This window comes from Chiloscyllium plagiosum, chromosome 2 (genome assembly GCF_004010195.1).
Source record: "Chiloscyllium plagiosum isolate BGI_BamShark_2017 chromosome 2, ASM401019v2, whole genome shotgun sequence".
NCBI classification, from domain to species: domain Eukaryota; kingdom Metazoa; phylum Chordata; class Chondrichthyes; order Orectolobiformes; family Hemiscylliidae; genus Chiloscyllium; species Chiloscyllium plagiosum.
This window is the reverse complement of record NC_057711.1, coordinates 52,259,635-52,278,613: the sequence shown is the minus strand read 5'-3', so window position 1 is coordinate 52,278,613 and position 18,979 is coordinate 52,259,635. Positions and strand designations below refer to the sequence as shown.

General features: G+C 40.4%; 1 protein-coding gene across 1 annotated transcript in view; it reads right to left on the bottom strand.

Annotated features, from left to right (window-relative positions):
• The window catches only part of rhobtb3 (Rho related BTB domain containing 3), a 133,741-nt gene that overhangs the window by 16,488 nt on the left and 98,274 nt on the right, over positions 1–18,979 (bottom strand). Inside the window, exons 5-8 of the mRNA XM_043709644.1 lie at positions 9,107–9,212; positions 7,005–7,370; positions 4,377–4,489; positions 1,332–1,458 (exon numbers count right to left, since the gene is read on the bottom strand). Coding sequence (XP_043565579.1) covers positions 1,332–1,458; positions 4,377–4,489; positions 7,005–7,370; positions 9,107–9,212 — 712 coding nt within the window. The remainder of the gene's footprint in view (positions 1–1,331; positions 1,459–4,376; positions 4,490–7,004; positions 7,371–9,106; positions 9,213–18,979) is intronic.

The following is an 18,979-nucleotide window of genomic DNA, read 5'->3' as shown; positions in this document are numbered from 1 at the left end:
TGTGCAGATCTGGTCTCCAAATTTGAGGAAAGACATTCTGGTATTGAGGGAGTGCAGCGTAGGTTCACGAGGTCAATTCCTGGAATGGCAGGATTACCTTAGACTGAGAGACTGAAGTGACTGGGCTTGTATACCCTTGAGTTTCGAAGACTGAGAGGGGATCTGATTGAGACGTGTAAGATTATGAAAGGATTGGACACTCTGGCAGTTGGAAACATATTTCCACTGATGGGTGAGTGTCGAACCAGAGGACACAGCTTAAAAATACGGGGTAGACCTTTTAGGACAGAGCTCAGGAGAAACTTCTTCACCCAGAGAGTGGTGGCTGTGTGGGATGCTCTGCCACAGGGGGCAGTGGAGGCCCACTCTCTGGATTCATTTAAGAAGGAGTTGGATAGAGCTCTCAAAGATAGTGGAATCAAGGGTTATGGAGATAAGGCAGGAACAGGATACTGATTAGGAATGATCAGCCATGATTATATTGAATGGCGGTGCAGGCTCGAAGGGCTGAATGGCCTACTCCTGCACCTATTGTCTTTTGTCTAGTGAGCGCGAGGGTGCCTCTACATGAAAGTTCCATCAATCGTCAGTATAAACTTGTTGAAATAAAGAGATTTGAGAGATTGGACTGAAAAGGAAATCCCTATACAGGAACAGTGAGAGAATAGTCACAGCCTTTCCCCTTCACAGTGTCATCACTGGTGCATGGAGTCTCAAGTTCTAATGGCCCTCTCAGTCCTGTCAGCTGAATTAGTTGTTAGCCATTGCAAATGGCAGGGGGAAGGCGTGCAGTTCCAGTAATGGGAAATATCACCGCTGGTATTACCACAGAATGACCTATAGATTGGATCTTTATTGGACTATTCAAACGCCTGTCCCAGTGGATTGGGCAGCCAAACCTGTTATGTCTTACCCCAGGAAGAGGGACATTTACTAATGTGGTTCCCCTCTTTTTCCCTGACAGGACACTTCCAAGCCTATCTTCATGCATCTTTAGAAACTCTCCCATTGTTTTACAATTCCTTTTCACAAAAACAAAGACACTCACTTTCCTCAATGAAATAAAACAATTCTTATTTTCTCCTCACAGAAATACTGGCCACAATTACATAACTGGAATTTGCAACTGCTTCACTGTATTTCCAACTTGTTACTGGCAAACTGGTAACCTAAGGTGCTTCAAGAAACTTAGTTGAACTACTTGGAGTTTCATTGAATGTAAACACTGATTTGGAGAATTTCTCTCATATTGTGAACTGATGTTGACAGTATTAATGAGACATGAATAATAACTTTGAAAGAGGCTGAACAGTTAGCAATGAACTCCATACCTTGTACTTTAAAGGTCACATCAGCCAAGTCAGGATTTTGAAAGAAAAGACTTAAAGAACAGCAACAACTTTGAGACTGCCCTTTGCTTTTTGCTGTTTGATTGCTGACATCGCTGGAACAAAATGTCTAATGAGGCATAAAAAGAAGCATTGGGATATTTAGACTTAACCACTTACACTTTCTTATACAGTTCCTAATTTAGTCATTTCTGTTTCTTTTAGGGACTTGCCTTCGAGTAATTTCAGCAAAATATGAGAATTGTAGGATTTGGAATTATAAACATGTTCCATCAATGGGAAACTAAGACTGCTGCTTGTTACTATATTCCATTGACTAGTTTGGCTGGGATTGCAGTCTTTGATTGTCACCTTCTATTGTGCTAAAGATACATTCAAATGCTTTTACAATAAATGCTTTTCCTTAGTTGAGGTCATTTTTGTAACTTTTCATCGCTTTCACCAATGAACTAATAATTAAAAATGTTTCTGAGATGAGCATCTGACTGCATGTCTATGCCATTCCTACGACTACCTACTTTCATCTCCATAACATTATCTGACTCCAGTCTGCTTCAGGTCATCTGCTACTGAAGTCTTCATCTCCTATAACTTTGTTATCTTTAGATTTGAACATTCCAATGCATTCTTGAACAGCTTCCCATTTTCTCACCTTTCATAAACTTGTGCACATTCAAACATTGTTGCCTGTGTCTGAATTCACAATGTTTCATTTACCAAATACCCTTATAGTCACCGGCCTATAATGATTCTGCATTAAGAAATGCATGAATATTAAAAATCCTCAACTTCCTCCAGTCCTTCAATCCTGTAATAAGTATGCTCCTCCAATTCTGTATCTATGATTTTAATAGTTGTACCACTGATGGCTGTACCTTCAGCCTCCTAGGCACTAAGCTCTCAAATTCTTCCCCTAAACCACTGTTCCTTTCTTTCCTGTTTTAACACTCTTAAACCCTTTCTATTTGACCAAATGTTTGATAATCTATCTCCTATGTGATTCAGTGGCAAATTATATTTTAACTCCTTACTTTTACTCTGTTACAGATGTTATGAAAAGCAAGTTGTTGTTATATTTGTTGCTCTCCCACCATTCTTGACAATCCTGAATCCACAAGAACAAACACAGAGGAAAATGTCAAGGGCAATACTTCAAAGGGCAGATTATTTAAATCTTTTGTTACACCTTGTTGAAGATACTTTTGAATGACTACATTAAATACATTATTAAAATGGTCTATACAATCTGAGAAGTAATTTGGAATTGCTATGTTGTCGAAATACAGTGCTGCCTATCTTGTGTGAGTTTATTGAAATGAAATGAAAATGATTCCTAGTACATTTTGGTGAACTTGCAGACTTCAGGGATCAATCTTCATGATGAAAAGTGTTCAGCAGGTACTGATAATGGCGTAATATGATTCTGAAACCTTGAGGGAAACAAGAGGGAAATAATTGTCCCCTGTTCAGGACTGATCTTGGAAGCTGGATGAAGAGAGGGGCTGTTTATTTGCGTGTGCAGGCATGAGATGGAGAGCTATTTGCCTTCCTGACTCTCTCAATTTTGCACAGGGTGAGTGTTGAAGCCAGCTCTATAAACCAATTGAAGCTCAGGAATATCTTCTCCACACTGCTTCACTTCCCTTCTGTCAGGACACATCTTTTTGACCAATGTCCCTTTGGGACATCTGATTTAATACCTCCTTATATGATTCAGTACTATACTTTGTTTCACAATAGCATCTTGGAATGTTTCATTACGCTAAAGTCCCTACATAAAAGTAATTGTTTTTGCTATTGCTGTCATGCCATTATAATGTGTAGCTGCAAACTCTAGCAAATCTTTTCTCTAAGCCAAGCTTGACTTAAACTGAAGACTTACCATAGTTGCAAATTGAAATGATTCACATTGAAATTATAGGAAAGCAATCACATTTGTGGCAATTTATGAGAAAAAAAAAAGCCCAGATAGTTTCTTTTCATTTAACTTATGAAATTGATTAATTGGATAACCTCAGATTTAGGCTGTGATTATAATCCACTAGTCTAACAGTAGTTGAGAGAAGGTCATGGAGGAATCAAAGATTGCTACCATTTTTACATTGGCTAATACCAGGACATCCGAGTATCTCACTCTAATTAGTGTCTTCACCTGGCCCCTGTTCAATGCCTGCCTCTCTCCCCCTTGATCACAGTGTTTCTCTTTCCCCTCCTGCACTTCTTCACTGATCCAGCACTATCAACCGCCTCCTCCTAATGCTTGTTGTAGTTCATCCCCAAGGCTCTTTGGCTGTGACCTCTTGCTGCAGGCTTGGCCTTACCACAAATGACAGAATTACCAACTTGGCTGATTGGCAGGTGGGAATCAAGTCCAAAAAATTATAATAAGGTCCAATTTTTAAGATCTGCAGGAACTCCTCCTCTTCTCCAACCCATTTGGCTCTGTGGCCGATTCCAACTCAAATTCCACCATACCAGCATAGCATCATTTTCCCCAGGGTAATTAGGGTGAATAATAAAAGCTAACTTAGCCAGCAGCATCCACGTTTCATGAATAAATAAATATCAGAACATACATGACAAGAGTTGCCTATTTATCCACTGATTAATCCTATTTCTTTATCAAGCATCTTTCTCCCACTCACCACTTTTCTGTACGAAAGAATTTAGGAGCTCAGCTTCTGACAAATGTTAAACATGAACATATTTGGGAGATTAGATGAGATTTCCTACAGTTTAGAAACAGGCCCTTTGGCCCAACAAGTCCACACCGACCCTCCATAGAGTAACCCACCCAGATCCATTTCCCTCTGACTAATGCACCTAACAATATGGGCAATTTAGCATGGCCAATTCACTGGCCTGCACATCTTTGGGCATATATTGAAACATTCCATGTTACTCTGTAACATTATATCACTAGCATCTTTATATCTTTAACAAATAACTAAATGCCTTAATATGATTTTTAAAAAGTGTTCCTTATTCCTGCCTGTGAATTTGACACTACATTATTTGACTACCTACCTTAGCATTGCATTTGAACAGCAGTTTGACTGTTTCCATCACATGTTTCACTTGTTCGAGATTTTTAAGCTTCTTCCAGAGAACTGATTTTAGTTCCTCCCAACAGTTAGTGCCTATAGTAGCAGATAAAATGATGTTTGTAACAAGGTGGTTACCAGGCATGACTTACAAAACTGTAAACTTTAAATATTGAATGTGGCTGAAAAGAGAACTACAACAGCACAACAGCTAGGAGCAGGAGTAGATTAGTTGGCCACTCAAGCCTCCTCTGCCATAAGATCATGGTGGACGAGATTGCACTTTGATTCCCCTTTCCTGAATGCTTTCCATAACCTTGACTCTCTTGTTGAATGAAAACAAAATCTAACCCAGCCATGAATATACTTGATATTGGCATGTTGCTGAAGCTTTTCATCATGTACTCATCAGGACAAATGCAAGAATGCCAAATTTCAAATGGTCACAATAATTTCTGCCACAAGAGAGCAGGGTTCTGCACGGTTGATAAGTCAACTCTGATTGACCTTGAAGAAAGCATGAGCTAATGTCTCCCCAAGCTTTAGCATAATTCAAAAATTGTATGCGTTTTATTTGTAGAGAATAGGTCCCTTCCTACAAATATAATCACTTTATCTCAATCATTTTGGATCAAATTCCACAGCACTTATAAGAAGTAGAAAAAAAAAGTATATTTTACTCCAATATACATTATTATTAATGAAAACATTGGCTTGAGTATAAATATTCTTCTATGATTTCCCCTTTGTTTTGTGCTTTGTTAAGATAAAATGTATTCTAAGAATCTTGACAACCAACTGCCACTTAAACCATAATTTTCTACAGTTGGAATCAAGAAAAGTTTGCATCTTGAATTTTACTGCTACAACAGCAACATTTAAAACTTGAATATTAAGATAGAAATCATTACAATTCCCTGTGCTCCCAGTGGGAGATAATAAAACTAAATTAATAAATTAAAATTATAAAAAAAACTAAAGAAAACCAAATTACTATTCTGAAACATCACAATATAGTCATCTTGACGAATGCTGCCAAATTACCCAGTAACTTGCCATTGCAAGAAGAAACAGTCTAGAATTGAAAGCAGGTACTAATTTTACATTAGCTACGTTTGAAGGAGTGCTTCCCCAAGCAGGGAGTTCCATCATTCCCAGCCAATCATCATTGGATTGATAGCGGATGACTGGTACACCAAGTGGGACAAAGCATACTGGACACTCAACTGACTCAATTGAGTGAGTCATCATTTCAGATTCACAGCTTGGATTTCCAAAGACAGGAATTTGTTTTTTTTTATTTTGCATCAGGAACACTGTTACCTGAATTACAGCCCAAGGAGGTAGGGATGATGGACAAAGCTCTGCAGCCTCAAACACTTCCACAAAAATGTTATGAACGTATGACATAGAAGCCAAAACATTCAGCTCCTTGACTATGCACCACCATTCAATGAGTAAGTGGATGATCTGTTGCTGTTACAAATTCTACATTCCCATCACCTTGAGAACCCTTGAATCCCCTGCCTGACAAAAACCTATCTGTCTCTGTCCTGAAAATATTCAACAATCGCACTCTAATGCCTTCTGAAGCAGAGAGTTCCAAAGTCACACAATTCACTGAAAGAAAAAAAAGTTCTCCTCATCTCCTCATTTTTAGTTTTGTGTGGAAAGGTCCACATTGTGCCACTGGTAACACAGGAACCCCTCAAAGGTATTTGATCAGTGAGATGCCTGTCAATTCAATAATCTATGAAAATTGTAAAAATGTGTGAGGTTAAGTTTTGCAATATGATATGAATTTTCTCTGTTTGTTATTTTTAAATATTGCTAGTATCGTTATGAGAATAACCAGTTCTATGATTTAAGCCCATGCTGCAACATTTAGGCTTTCCAAACTAATATTAGCTGGTATCAGAGCTGAAAATATGTTGCTGGAAAAGCGCAGCAGGTCAGGCAGCATCCAAGGAACAGGAGAATCGATGTTTCGGGCATCTTCTTCAGGAAGGGCTCATGCCTGAAACGTTGATTCTCCTGCTCCTTGGATGCTGCCTGACCTGCTGCGCTTTTCCAGCAACACATTTTCAGCTCTGATCTCCAGCATCTGCAGTCCTCACTTTCTCCTATTAGCTGGTATCACCACATTTATCAGACAACACCTGAACCTTACATAATGCCTCTCAAGAAGTGAAAATAATCAGTTCGAAAAAGGAAAGTTACAAGTTATGAAAACTTGAAATCATGTTACTGAGAATTCAAATATCTTTTTAAAAAAATATTGGTCTCTACAGAGATTGGAAGACAAGCAATAATCATGGAAGTAGTGGCAAGAAGTAAAGCTAGCTGTCATCAGCATAGAGTTTAGTTTGCTGCGTGCCAATTAATTTGGATATAATTGAATTTCAAAAAGAGAAATTAATGCTTTACCTATTGCTATTTTCTGATTGATATATTATCACAATTTAGTAATGTTACCAGAATACAATTTTAGGGACTATAGATAAACTGAACAGCAATTTCAGAAAGTAATTTATACAAGAAAATTAATATAAATATAACTTTCAGGATGGTAGCACTGCATCATAAGTTCTCCGCGGTACAGGCTGTATACCTGTGTAAATGAACTTCAACACCTCTGAGTAGCAGGCACACAGCAGTGAGTCTAAAATGATGACCCTTACTGGCTGGCTGTTATAAAGTGAAGCTCGGCTGGAGTTCAATGTAGTGTCCCCTTGGTCTATTGCAAACAAATTATGAGCAACCTTCCCAGGTAATTCACCAGGGTGACTGACAATCTCCAAGCCAAACAGTAACATGAAGACATGGCTCGCATTGCACAGCACAACCCTGTGAGCTCTTGCCATCTCTTGTCCATCCTTGGAAAAGAACACCACATCTGTGCATAAAGAGCTGTAGTATAGGTTCAACAAGTCGCGATGGTACCGGGATTCCTCAATCTTTAAACAAGGTAGCTTGACTAGAAGGAAAAATAACAGAGAAGTAATAACCATCTTGGGTACAAAATCAGAAATATGCACACAGCTGAAATCTAGTAAGACATGCTGTTCATTGTTTCAATATGAAGTAAACTATTTAATAAGTATATGACTTGAAATCTCAATCTATTTACCTGTAATATAAAGAGGCAAGTTAAAAATCACACAACATCAGGTTATAACTTAACAGGTTTAATTGGAAGCATTAGGTTTTGAAGCACTGTTCCTTCATCAGGTAGCCGTGGAGCAGGGTCATAAGACACAAAATTTCTTTTGCTATCAATTCTCTCCTTCTCTCCATCCACTCTAACCTGTCTCTCTGTGAACTAACTGCATCTCTTATGTCTATCCCTCACATAGTCTCCCACCCCATTAGTCTCACTTCCCCATATAGAAGTCATATTCGACTCAAAACATTTAACTGTATTACTCTCACAGAAGCTGCCAGATCTGTTGAATATTTCCAGTGCTTCCTATTTTATTTCAGGAACCAACTATCCCATGCAAAAGGATGCCTGGTAATGGATCAAGCCAGGAATTTGAACCCTTATATGGGCAAATATGCTTAAGCCACAGCTCAAAACTATTTTTGAAAAATTAATTTTCCAAAATTAAGGAAAGACTAAGCTTGCTCCACTTCACAAATTTCAGTAGCTGCCATTGTCTATGCTCCTCTTACTCCCGTTTAATGTGTATCCATTTCCTCAACTAATAATTTGGTCAATCAAGTTGACACGAGGATGAAATAGGTTTACTTATTCTGTACTCAAACTTTAACTGCTTCTTAAAATCATTGACTGAAGAAACTTTACCCAACCTCTAAAAAGCAGTTCCTGTTCATCAACTAGCTATCCTCTTAGATATTTGAGCAAAACTGCATAAAAGAACAGATTGTTAACTGTATAAAATGCATGGCTTAGAAAGGGTGGATGCTGGGAATTTGTTTCCGTAAGGCGGGGAGACTAGGAACTGTGGGCACAGCCTTAGAATGACAGGCGATCAATTTAGAAAAGAAATGAGGAGACACTTCTTCAGCCAGAGAGTGGTGGGCCTGTGGAATTCATTGCCATGGAGTGCAGTGGAGGTCGGAATGTTAAATGTCTTCAAGGCATAGCTTGATAAGTTCTTGATCTCGCAAGAAATTAAGGGCTACGGGGAGAGTGCGGCTAAGTGGTGTTGAAATGCCCATCAGCCATGATTAAATGGCAGAGTGGACTCGATGGGCCGAATGACCTTAATTCTACTCCTATGTCTTATGGCCTTATTAGGCAAAAATATTAGCTAGTGTATTAACAAAATTCAGTTCTTTATCCACAATTGCCAAATAATAGACAGCTTTCTCTTGGAAACAATGCTGATAAGAGCTAGTTTGAAATTGGATTTGATTAACCAAATGGCCTCCTCCTGCGTCGAATCTATTCAATGACATATTTGACTAGTGCTCTTACAGCCAATTGTAAATGAGAGTTTCATTCTATCAGTACGAGTTGGATTCATAACCAATTTCCAAAAACAGATATAGTCTGACTCCCTATGGTTGAACTTATTCTATCTAAGGTGATCATTCAACTTATTGATGAAATACCCTCAGCTACAAAATCTTAGATATTCATAACTCAAGTCTTGCTGCAGTATATGACAGTCAAACGACTGATTGCCCTTTTCCAGATTCCTTTCACTAAGCTGAAAAGACTCTCATTCCCTTGTCAATTCTTACCTGGTTCTCCCAGTCTAGGCGGTGGTATCATGTGGGGTCTGCTACTCCTTTTCTTTTTCTTTTGAGAAGACTTCTGCTTTAAACACTGTATGATAAAGTATTCCAACTGCAAAATTGCATACAGAAAGAATGCAGAAATCAAAACTACAAAAGTCTGGATAACTGTAAAATTCGAACATAAAGAACAGAACAGCCCAGGAACAGAACCTTTGGCCCACCATGCCTATGCCTATCATGATATCATTCTAAACTAGACCCCTCTTCCTGCGCATGGCCTCTATCCTTCTATTTCCTGCCTGTTCATATATCTGTCTAAATCCCTTTTCAGTATTTCTATCATATCTACTTCTACCACCTCCCCTGACAGTGCGTTCCAGGCACCTCCCACACACTATGTAAAAAACTTGCCTCACACATCTCCTTTAAATTTTCTCCCTCTTACATTAAACTTATGCCCCCAAGTATTTGACATTGCACCCTGGGAAATGACTCTGGTTATCGCCCTATCCATACCTTTCATAATTCCATATATTTCAGATCAGGTTCTCCCTCAGCTTCCGACACTCTAATGAAAATGATCCAAGTTTATCCAATCTCTCCTTAGAGCTAATATACTCCAATCCAGGAAATATCCTGGTTAACCTCTTTTACACCCCCTCCTAAGCCTCCGCATCCTTCCTATACTGTGAAAACTAGAACTGCACACAATACTCCAAATATAGCTTGACTAAAGTTTTATACAGGTGGAACATGACTTCTCAACTTTAAACTCATTGCCTGAACTGATGACTGAAAGCATGCCGTTTGCCTTTTTTTAAAAAACACCTTATCCATTTATGTTGCCACTTCCAGGGAGCTTTGGACTTGCACATAAAGATCCCTTTATACTTTCCTTTTGCACTTGACCTCGCCTCACACTTATTGAGATTAAACTCCACCTGCCATTTCTCCACCCAGGTTTTCCAGATGATCTATATATGCTGCTGTATCCTTTCGCGCTATCCACAATTCCATCAATTTTCATGTCATCTAAAAACTTACTAATCAGATCACCTACATTTTCATCCAAATCATTTATACATATGACAAACAACAGAGGTCCCTAAACTGATCCTTGCAGAACACCACGGGTCACAAACCTCCAGTAAGAAAAACACCCCTCCACAACCAATCTATGACCAAGCCAATCTTGTAACCAACAAGGTTTAATTATAAGTGGAAAATACCTTTTAGATGATATATTTATTTTTCTTGGACAGAGTAAAAGCTACATGTTTCATAATTGTTGAACAAATGTAGATGTTACCTCGCACCAAAAGTGCTTTGCTTTACTCTTCATATGTGGGGATTTTGGACAGGATTCAGAATTTAACATGATACTGTCTTCTCATGCAAAGTCACTCTGAAAATTCTTCTCATGCCAAACTCTGATTTAAAACTATACATTCTAGTTTCCTCAGAATCTTCGGCCAGACATTTTCACCGGATGATTCACCTTGGTTTCCTCCACAGGTACCAGCATCATGACACCAGTATTTGAGTGATTTAATTCGCTTCATGTTATATTGAGAAATCTGTGAACGATATAGCAAAGGCTATAAACCCAAACAACACCCCATTAGGAATGCTGAAGATCTGAGCTCCAGGTTTGTCATACTGCCAGCCAGACGATAACAATAGTACAACTACAACAGAAACAATGTGGGAAATTACAATCCACAAATTAATCTTGTCTTGATTACCAGCAAAGAGATAGACAAATCACTGACTGTACTATCAAATAACATTTATTCAGTGACAACCTCTCACTGATGCTTAGTTTGGATTCCATCAGGGCCATGTGATTCTGATCTCATTACAGCCTTGGCCCAAACATGGATAGAAGAGCTAAATTGCATAGTTCAAGTGAATGATTGCCCTTAACATCAAGGCAGCATTCAGGCAAGTGTTTAGGTTAGATGAGATTAGATTAGATTCCATACAGTGTAGAAACAGGCCCTTCAGCCCAATAGGTCCACACCCATTTATCTCTGAATGGTGCACCTAACACTATGGGCAATTTAGCATGGCCAATCCACCTGACCTGCACATCTTTGGACTGTGGGAGGAAACCGGAGCACCCAAAGGAAATCCATGCAGACAGTGGGAGAATGTGCAAACTCCACACATGCAGTTGCCCAAGGCTGGAATCGAACCTGGCTTCCTGGGGCTGTGAGGCTGCAGTGCCAACCACTGAGCCACCGAGCCGCCCCAAATTGAAGTCAGATTCCACCATCGGCCCTGCCAGGATTTGAATCTGGTCTCTGCATCTCTGGATTAACAGCCCAGTGATACTGCCACGTGGCCACTTCAAGAAGCATTCCAAAACTGAAGTCAGTAGGAATCAGAAGGAAACTTCTCTTGCAGTTGCTGGAGGCTGATCATCTCAGCCTCAGGACACTGCAGCAGTAATACAGTGTCCCAGGGACAACCACTTTCAACTGCTCCATTGATAATCTTCTCACCATCACAAGATCAGAACTCAGGCTGTTTGCTGATGGTTGACAGGGTTCAACCATTTAGATACTGAAACAGTCTATGTCCATATGTAGAAAGGCCTGGACACCATTAATGCTTGGTATTATTCATACCACAAGTGATAGGCAATGACCATTTCCAACAAAGGACAATCTAGCCATTCCCTTTTAACATTCAATTTGCATTATCATCACTGATTAACTAACAGCAATGTCTTGGAAGTTATAATTGTCCAGAGACCAAAATGGAACAATCCACTTTGATTAGAACAGCAAATCAGAAGCTGGACATTCTGTGGTAAATGATGCATCTCCTGATAACCTGAAATCTGTCCTTCACCTATAAGGCTCAAGTAAAGAGAATGTGGGAATACTCCCCACTTGATTAGTTGGGTGCAGTTCTAGAATCAATAATTCAGGTTAGGAATAAATGTCATGGGGAAAAGTAGGAGTTAATTCAGAATAGGCAGCAAGGATTTGTTAGAAGAAAATCATGTCTAACTAACTTGCTGGAGTTTTTTGAAGAGGTGACAGAAAAGGTTGATAATGGCAAGGCTATTGATGTGGTTTACATGACCTTCCAAAAGGTGTTCATACAGCGGGTCAGACTTGTGAGGAACATTATAGCTCATGGAATAAAAAAGACAACAGTGAGATGGATACAAGATTGACTCGGGGATAGGAAGAGTGAAAGTTGACAGGCATTTTTCAGATTGGAGGGGGATATGTAGTAGAGTTCTCCAGTTAGTGTTGGGACCTTTGTTTTTTTTTTATTTATATTAATGGTTCAGACTTGATGTGCAAGGGACAATTTCAAAGTTTGCAGATGATGTAAATAAAAATCTTGGAAGCATTTTAAGTTGTGAGGGGGTCAGTGAAGAACATTTAAATGTTGGAGTGGGGGATATGTAACAATTGAAGTTCAGTTTGGTAAAGTATAAGGTAGTATATTTTTAGACAAAGAATATGGAGAGACAATATAAACTAAAGGCTATGAATGTGGATTCAAGTCAATTTTAGACACGTGGTCTCAGGATATTAATCTAATAGCTAACATTCTAAGGACCATTTAACTGCAAAATTTTTATTTTCACTGGCTATACCACAGTCTTCCTTTGAAACCTATTACCTCACTTTGTGACTGATGTCACATTGTTACTATTTTTTTACACAAGGTTAGTAGATAATAAAATGAATCTTTCATTCACTAGAAAGAACCTAGGTAACTGGCTCTTCATTTTCTAGCAAACTGCATTTTATTTGATAGCTGCATGATAAAAAGAAAGAATAAAATATATTGATGCGACTGACTATGCTGAGGTTAAAAAGAGGGAAGTCAATTCCCTCTCCTCCCCTCCTCATAACAGATTTGAGGGTTCAGAGTTTGAGATAGATCCTACATTCAAAAAATAAATACAATGTAGAAGAAAATAAACAATTCCTTCAAACACAGTTTTTAAAAGAAGTAAACTGAAGGAAGGCTTTCTTGCATTTCTAAGATCAAAAACACCAAGATATTAATGTTTGATTTTAATACAGCAGGATGAAATATGATGAAAAATTAAAAGCCTTGTCCTTGAAAGAATTAAAAGGTATAGCGAGGCACTTTTAGGCGGAGTTCAGCATGATAACAGAAAAAAAATAGAAGTTGCAAAATAAGTGCAAATTATCTATCCTGAAGATAGAGAAACAAATCAATTAAGATTGAAACAGCACAGATTGGAAATTGAAATACAATTCCAGGAATGGAAAGGAGAGAGAGAGTGGCAGGAAATAGAAAAGAAAAAGAATTGGAATTCGGAATAAAGGGTAGAAAAAGGAATTCCAGGGAAGGGAAAATGAAAGATGTCCAACTGAAGCACTTTGAGCTAAGAAGGGAGACTGAAGGTAGTTTTGACAAGGGAGCCACGCAATCAGATTTAAGGGCTGAAATATTCACATTTGCTCAGTTAATCCCTAAATTTGGTGAAGATGAAGGGTACACCTTTGTTATAGAACACAGACCATTACAGCGCAGTACAGGCCTTAGGCCCTCGATGTTGCGCCAACCTATTAAATTAATCTGATGCCCATCTAACCTACATCGTTCCATTATTATCCATATGTATGTCCAATGCCCATTTAAATGTCCTTAACATCGGCAAGTCTACTACTGTTTGCAGGCAGGCCATTCCCTGCCCCTACTCCTCTCTGAGTAAAGAAACTGCCCCAATATCTGTCCTAAATCTATCATCCCTCAATTTAAAGTTATGTCCCCTCATGTTAGCCTTCACCATCCGAGGAAAAAGGCTCTAACTGTCCACCCTATCTAACCCTCTGATTATCTTATACATCTTGAATTTTTCACCTCTCAACCTTCCTCTCTCCAACAAAAACAGCCTCAGTTCCCTCAGCCTTTCTTCAAAAGACCTTCCTTCCATACCAGACAACATCCTAGTAAATCTCCCCTGAACCCTTTCCAAAGCTTCCAATAATGCGATGACCAGAGCTGTATTCAATACTTCAGGTGCGGCCTTACCAGTGTCTTGTACAGCTGAAGCATGATCTCATGGCTCTGAAACTCAATCCCCCGACCAATAAATGCCAATACACCACACGCTTTCTTAACAACCCTTTCAACCTGGGTGGCAATTTTCAGGGATTTATGCACCTGGGCACCAAGATCTCTCTGTTCATCCAGACTGCCAAGAGTTTTACCGTTAGCCCAGTACTCTGCATTCCTGTTACTTCTTCAAAAGTAAACTACCTCACACTTTTCCGCATTAAACTCCATTTGCCTCTTCTCAGAACAGTTCTGCATCTTATCAATGTCCCTCTGTAACCCACAACATCATTCGGCACTATCCACAAAATTTACTAACCTATCCTTCTACGACCACATCCAGATAATTTATAAAAATGAGAAACAGCAGTGGCCCCAAAACAGATCCTTGCAGCACACCACTAGTAACTGAGCTCCAGGATGAACATTTCCCATCAACCACCACCCTGTCTTCTTTCAGCTAGTCACTTTCTGATCCAAATCACTAAATCACCTTCAATCCCAAACTCCATATTTTGTGCAATAGCCTCCATATTTTGTGCAATGGAACCTTATCAAACACCTTACTGAAATCCATATACACCACAACAACCGCTTTACCTTCATCCACCTGTTTTGTCACCTTTTCGAAGAACTCAATAAGGTTAGTGAGGCATGACCTATCCTTCACAAAACCATGTTGACTATCCCTAATCAAATTATTCCTTTCCAGATGATTATAAATCCTATCTTTTATAAGCTTTTCCAACACCTTATCCACAACTGAAGTAAGTCTCATCGGCCTATAATTACTAGGGTTGTCCCGACTCCCCTTCTTAAACAAGGGAACATTTGCTATCCTCCCGTCTTCTTCCACTACTCCTGTTGACAATGATGATGTAAAGCTCAAAGCCAAAGGGTCTGTAATCTCCTCCCTAGCTTCCCAGAGAATCCGATGATAAATCCCAGCTGGCCCAGGGGTCTTATCTATTTTCAGATCTTCCAAAATTCCTAAAACCTCCTCTTTGTCAACCACAATTCCTCCGTATTCTCACTAACATTGCCCTTTTCTAATGTGAATACTGAGGAAAAGAATCCATTAAGGGCTTCCCCTATGTCCTCAGATTCCACACACAACTTTCCACTACTACCTTTGATTGGCTCTAATCTTACTCTAGTCATTCTTTTATTCCTGATACACCCATAGAAGGCCTTAGGGTTTTCCTTGGTCCCATCTGCCAACACCTTTTCATGTCCCCTCCTGCCTCTTCTTAGCCCTCTCTTTAGATCTTTTCTGGCTAACTTGTAACTCTCAAGCCCCTTAACTGAGCCTTCATGCCTCATCCTCACAAAAGCCTCTTCTGAAAGGTCAGCACAGCGGTTAAAGTACTCAGGCCAGCGGTGGAAAGTAATATTACAGAGTAGACTGACAGGGAACATTGACAAAATTTACTGTCTCTGACTTGAGGAGAGTGCCACTCATCATCAGTAAGTAAAATGGGCTATTCTGAATATCTACTAGTTAGTGGTGGAAGTCTACCAGACAAACATCCACATCCTCAAGAAATGGCCTGATCAAACATACCAGGAATTTGAGTAGATTAAGCAGCCCACTCTTCATTGGCAGGTACAGACACAACAAGAAAAGACCTACGTGGAGACAGGTGGAAAACTGGCCCATTTGCTTCCTCTGTGGGAAACCAGAGCATGCAAAGGAGAATGAATGGGACCAGCATTCCGAGAAAGCCAAACGGCAAGAGTAGTGTCAGTAGTACTAAAGGTAGTCAGTTTCTGCTCAGGCGTAACAGTTGGCCATGGAATCACAGAACTGTTATGGCACTCAGCCCATTGTACTCCCAAGGACATGCAGGTCCTGGGCCTCCTCCATCGCCAAACCACCCGCTGCCTAAAGGATGAACGCCTCATCTTCCACCTCTGGTCCTTCCAAGCACATTTCCCCTCCCCCACCTTCTCCCAGATCAACCTTCCAACTCGGCACCACCCTCTTGAACTGTCCTACCTGTCCACACCCCTTCCCACCTATCTGCTCCACCCTCCTCTCCGCCCTATCACCTTCACCCCCACCTTCATCTACCTGCCGCACTCTTAGCTACCTTCTTTTCAGTCCCACCCCAGCTCTCATTTATCTCTCAGCCCCCTTGGCCCGCAAGCCTCACTCCTGATGAAAGGCTTATGCTCGAAACATTGATTTTCATGTTCCTCGGATGCTGTCTGATTGGCTGGTCTTTTCTAGCACCATACTGTCAACCCCCATTGTATCTGCACTCATTCTTCAAACAAGCATCTTTACCAAATGCCCATCTCCTGCTTTTACCCCATACGCTTTCACACTAAAGGATGTGCAAGGATGGCTGGCAGGGGTTTGTGTCCAAAAGAATGGTGACTAATGACTGGTTTGCACAGTCAGAGAAAAAACTTAGCATGCTTTGAGAAACTGCATACTCACAGACCTTGCTAGCGGGAAAATAAAAGATTTTCCACCTGCTGCAAATTATATTCTAGTGCTCTGGTAAAAGGGCACATGACAAAGAGCATAGAGATGCTACTGGTTAAAGTTTACTCAGAGAGTGAAGTTGTTATGAGTCTGGCAGCAGTGGGGCTAGTTCTAAGCTTGTCAGTGTTGGGAATGGAGATCTTCTTGATGTATGAGTTGCCAGATAACAAAATATAAGCGAAAGTGAGGACTGCAGACGCTGGAGATTCAGAGTCAAGAGTGCAGTGCTGGGAAAGCACAGCAGGTCAGGCAGCATCCGAGAAGCAGGGAAATTGACATTTCGGGCAAAAGTCCGTGTTTATTCCTGATGAAGGACTTTTGCTGGAAACATCGATTTTCCTGCTCCTTAAATGCTGCCTGACCTGCTGTGCTTTTCCAGCACCACACTCTCGACAGATAACAAAATATGCCTGCCAACCAGGAAAGCAAGGCCCAAAGAGGCTGGAAAGAATGGTGAAGCCAGCAGTAAGTGGCAGAAAGTCCATGAATTGAAAGAGATTCGGCGCCATTAAAACCCATAAGGCATGAGGTGGTGGAGCAAGCGTCAGTTCAAATAAACAGGGCCAAGGACAAAGTTAAAAAATCACACAACACCAGGTTATAGTCCAACAGGTTTATTTGGAATCATAACTTTCCGAAGCACTGCTTCTTCATCAGGTGATGGCCAAGGACAAGGCAGTGGAATTGGAAAGGTTCAGGGCTACAGTTAGGCGAGTGGTCATAAACGAAGACAAGAATGAATAACTGAAGGTGACAAAAGATGACAGATCAGAATTAGGAACTCTGATCAGTAGAGTTCTGAGACAGGGTAGGAACAAGTGAAGGTTACATCCCACAGTGGATGAGCCACAAGGGAGCATGAACAACCACCGGATGGCAGTAGTGCTGCAGAGAAAGTGGATTAGGTCGGGGAAATTCAAAGGGAGAAGGAAAGGGAACATGTTCCCACAGCAGAAACTGATCAGGGCATATCAATGAGTTAAACACAGAAACACCCTTAAGCAACAAAGGTCTCAAATCTCAATTAGTCAAATCAAGTCAATTGATGTGAGGTTAAAGCTACGAGCTAGTGAGGACAGGAATGGGAAGATAGAATGCATGGCTGAGGAGCTGGTGTACGGGAGGATTCACATTTTTGGATCATTGGAAGCTGTTTTGGGGTAATAGTGACCTGTACAAAAAGGACGGATTGCATCTAAATTAGAAGGGGACTAATATATTGGCAAGGAGACTTGCCAGAGCTGCTCAGGAGCATTTAAATAAGTAAGGTGGGATCCAGGGAAAAAGTGAGGAAAGAGTTCAATCTGAGACTGGTACAGTTGAGAACAAAGGTGGGTCAAACAGTCAGGGCAGGCAGGGACAAAGCAGAGAACAAGGTAAGACTGATAAATTAAACTGCATTTATTTCAATGCAAGAGGTGTAACAGGGAAGGCAGATGAACTCAGGGCATGGTTAGGAACATGGGACTGGGATATCATAGCAATTACAGCAACATGGCTCAGGGATGGGCAGGACTGGCAGCTTAATGTTCCAGGATACAAATGCTACAGGAAGGATAGAAAAGGAGGCAAGAGAGGAGGGAAAGTGGCGTTTTTGATAAAGGATAGCATTATAGCTGTACTGAGGGAGGATATTCCCAGAAATACATCCAGGGAAGTTATTTGGGTGGAACTGAGAAATAAGAAAGGGATGATTACGTTATTGAGATTGTAATGTAGACCTCCTTAATAGTCAGAGTGAAATTGAGAAACAAGTTTGTAAGGAGATCTGTTATCTGTAAGAATAATAGGGTGGTTATGGTAGGGGATTTTAACTTTCCAAACATAGACTGGGACTGCCATAGAGTTAAGGGTTTAGATGGAGAGGAATTTGTTAAGCGTATACAAGAAAATTTTCTGATTCAGTATGTGGATGTACCTATTAGAGAAGGTGCAAAACTTGACATACTCTTGGGAAATAGGGCAGGTGACTGAGGTGTCAGTGGGGGAGCAGTTTGGGGCCAACGACCATAATTCTATTGGTTTTAAAATAGTGATGGAAAAGGATAGACCAGATCTAAAAGTTGAAGTTCTAAATTGGAGGAAGGCCAATTTTGACGGTACAGGGAAACCTTGACTATCCGAATGAAATGGGCGGGCACCATTTCGTTCGGATAATGGATTATTCAGTTAATCGATTCAGTGCCTTTCCTCTGGGGCTCGGAGTTTTCTATTAAGTCTGCTCCCCGTTCAGGAGATTAGCAGCAGCACAGCACATACGAGGCCTCACCGGCCCCCTACAACATCCACCACCTGACCCCCCCACCCAAACCCCATCCAAC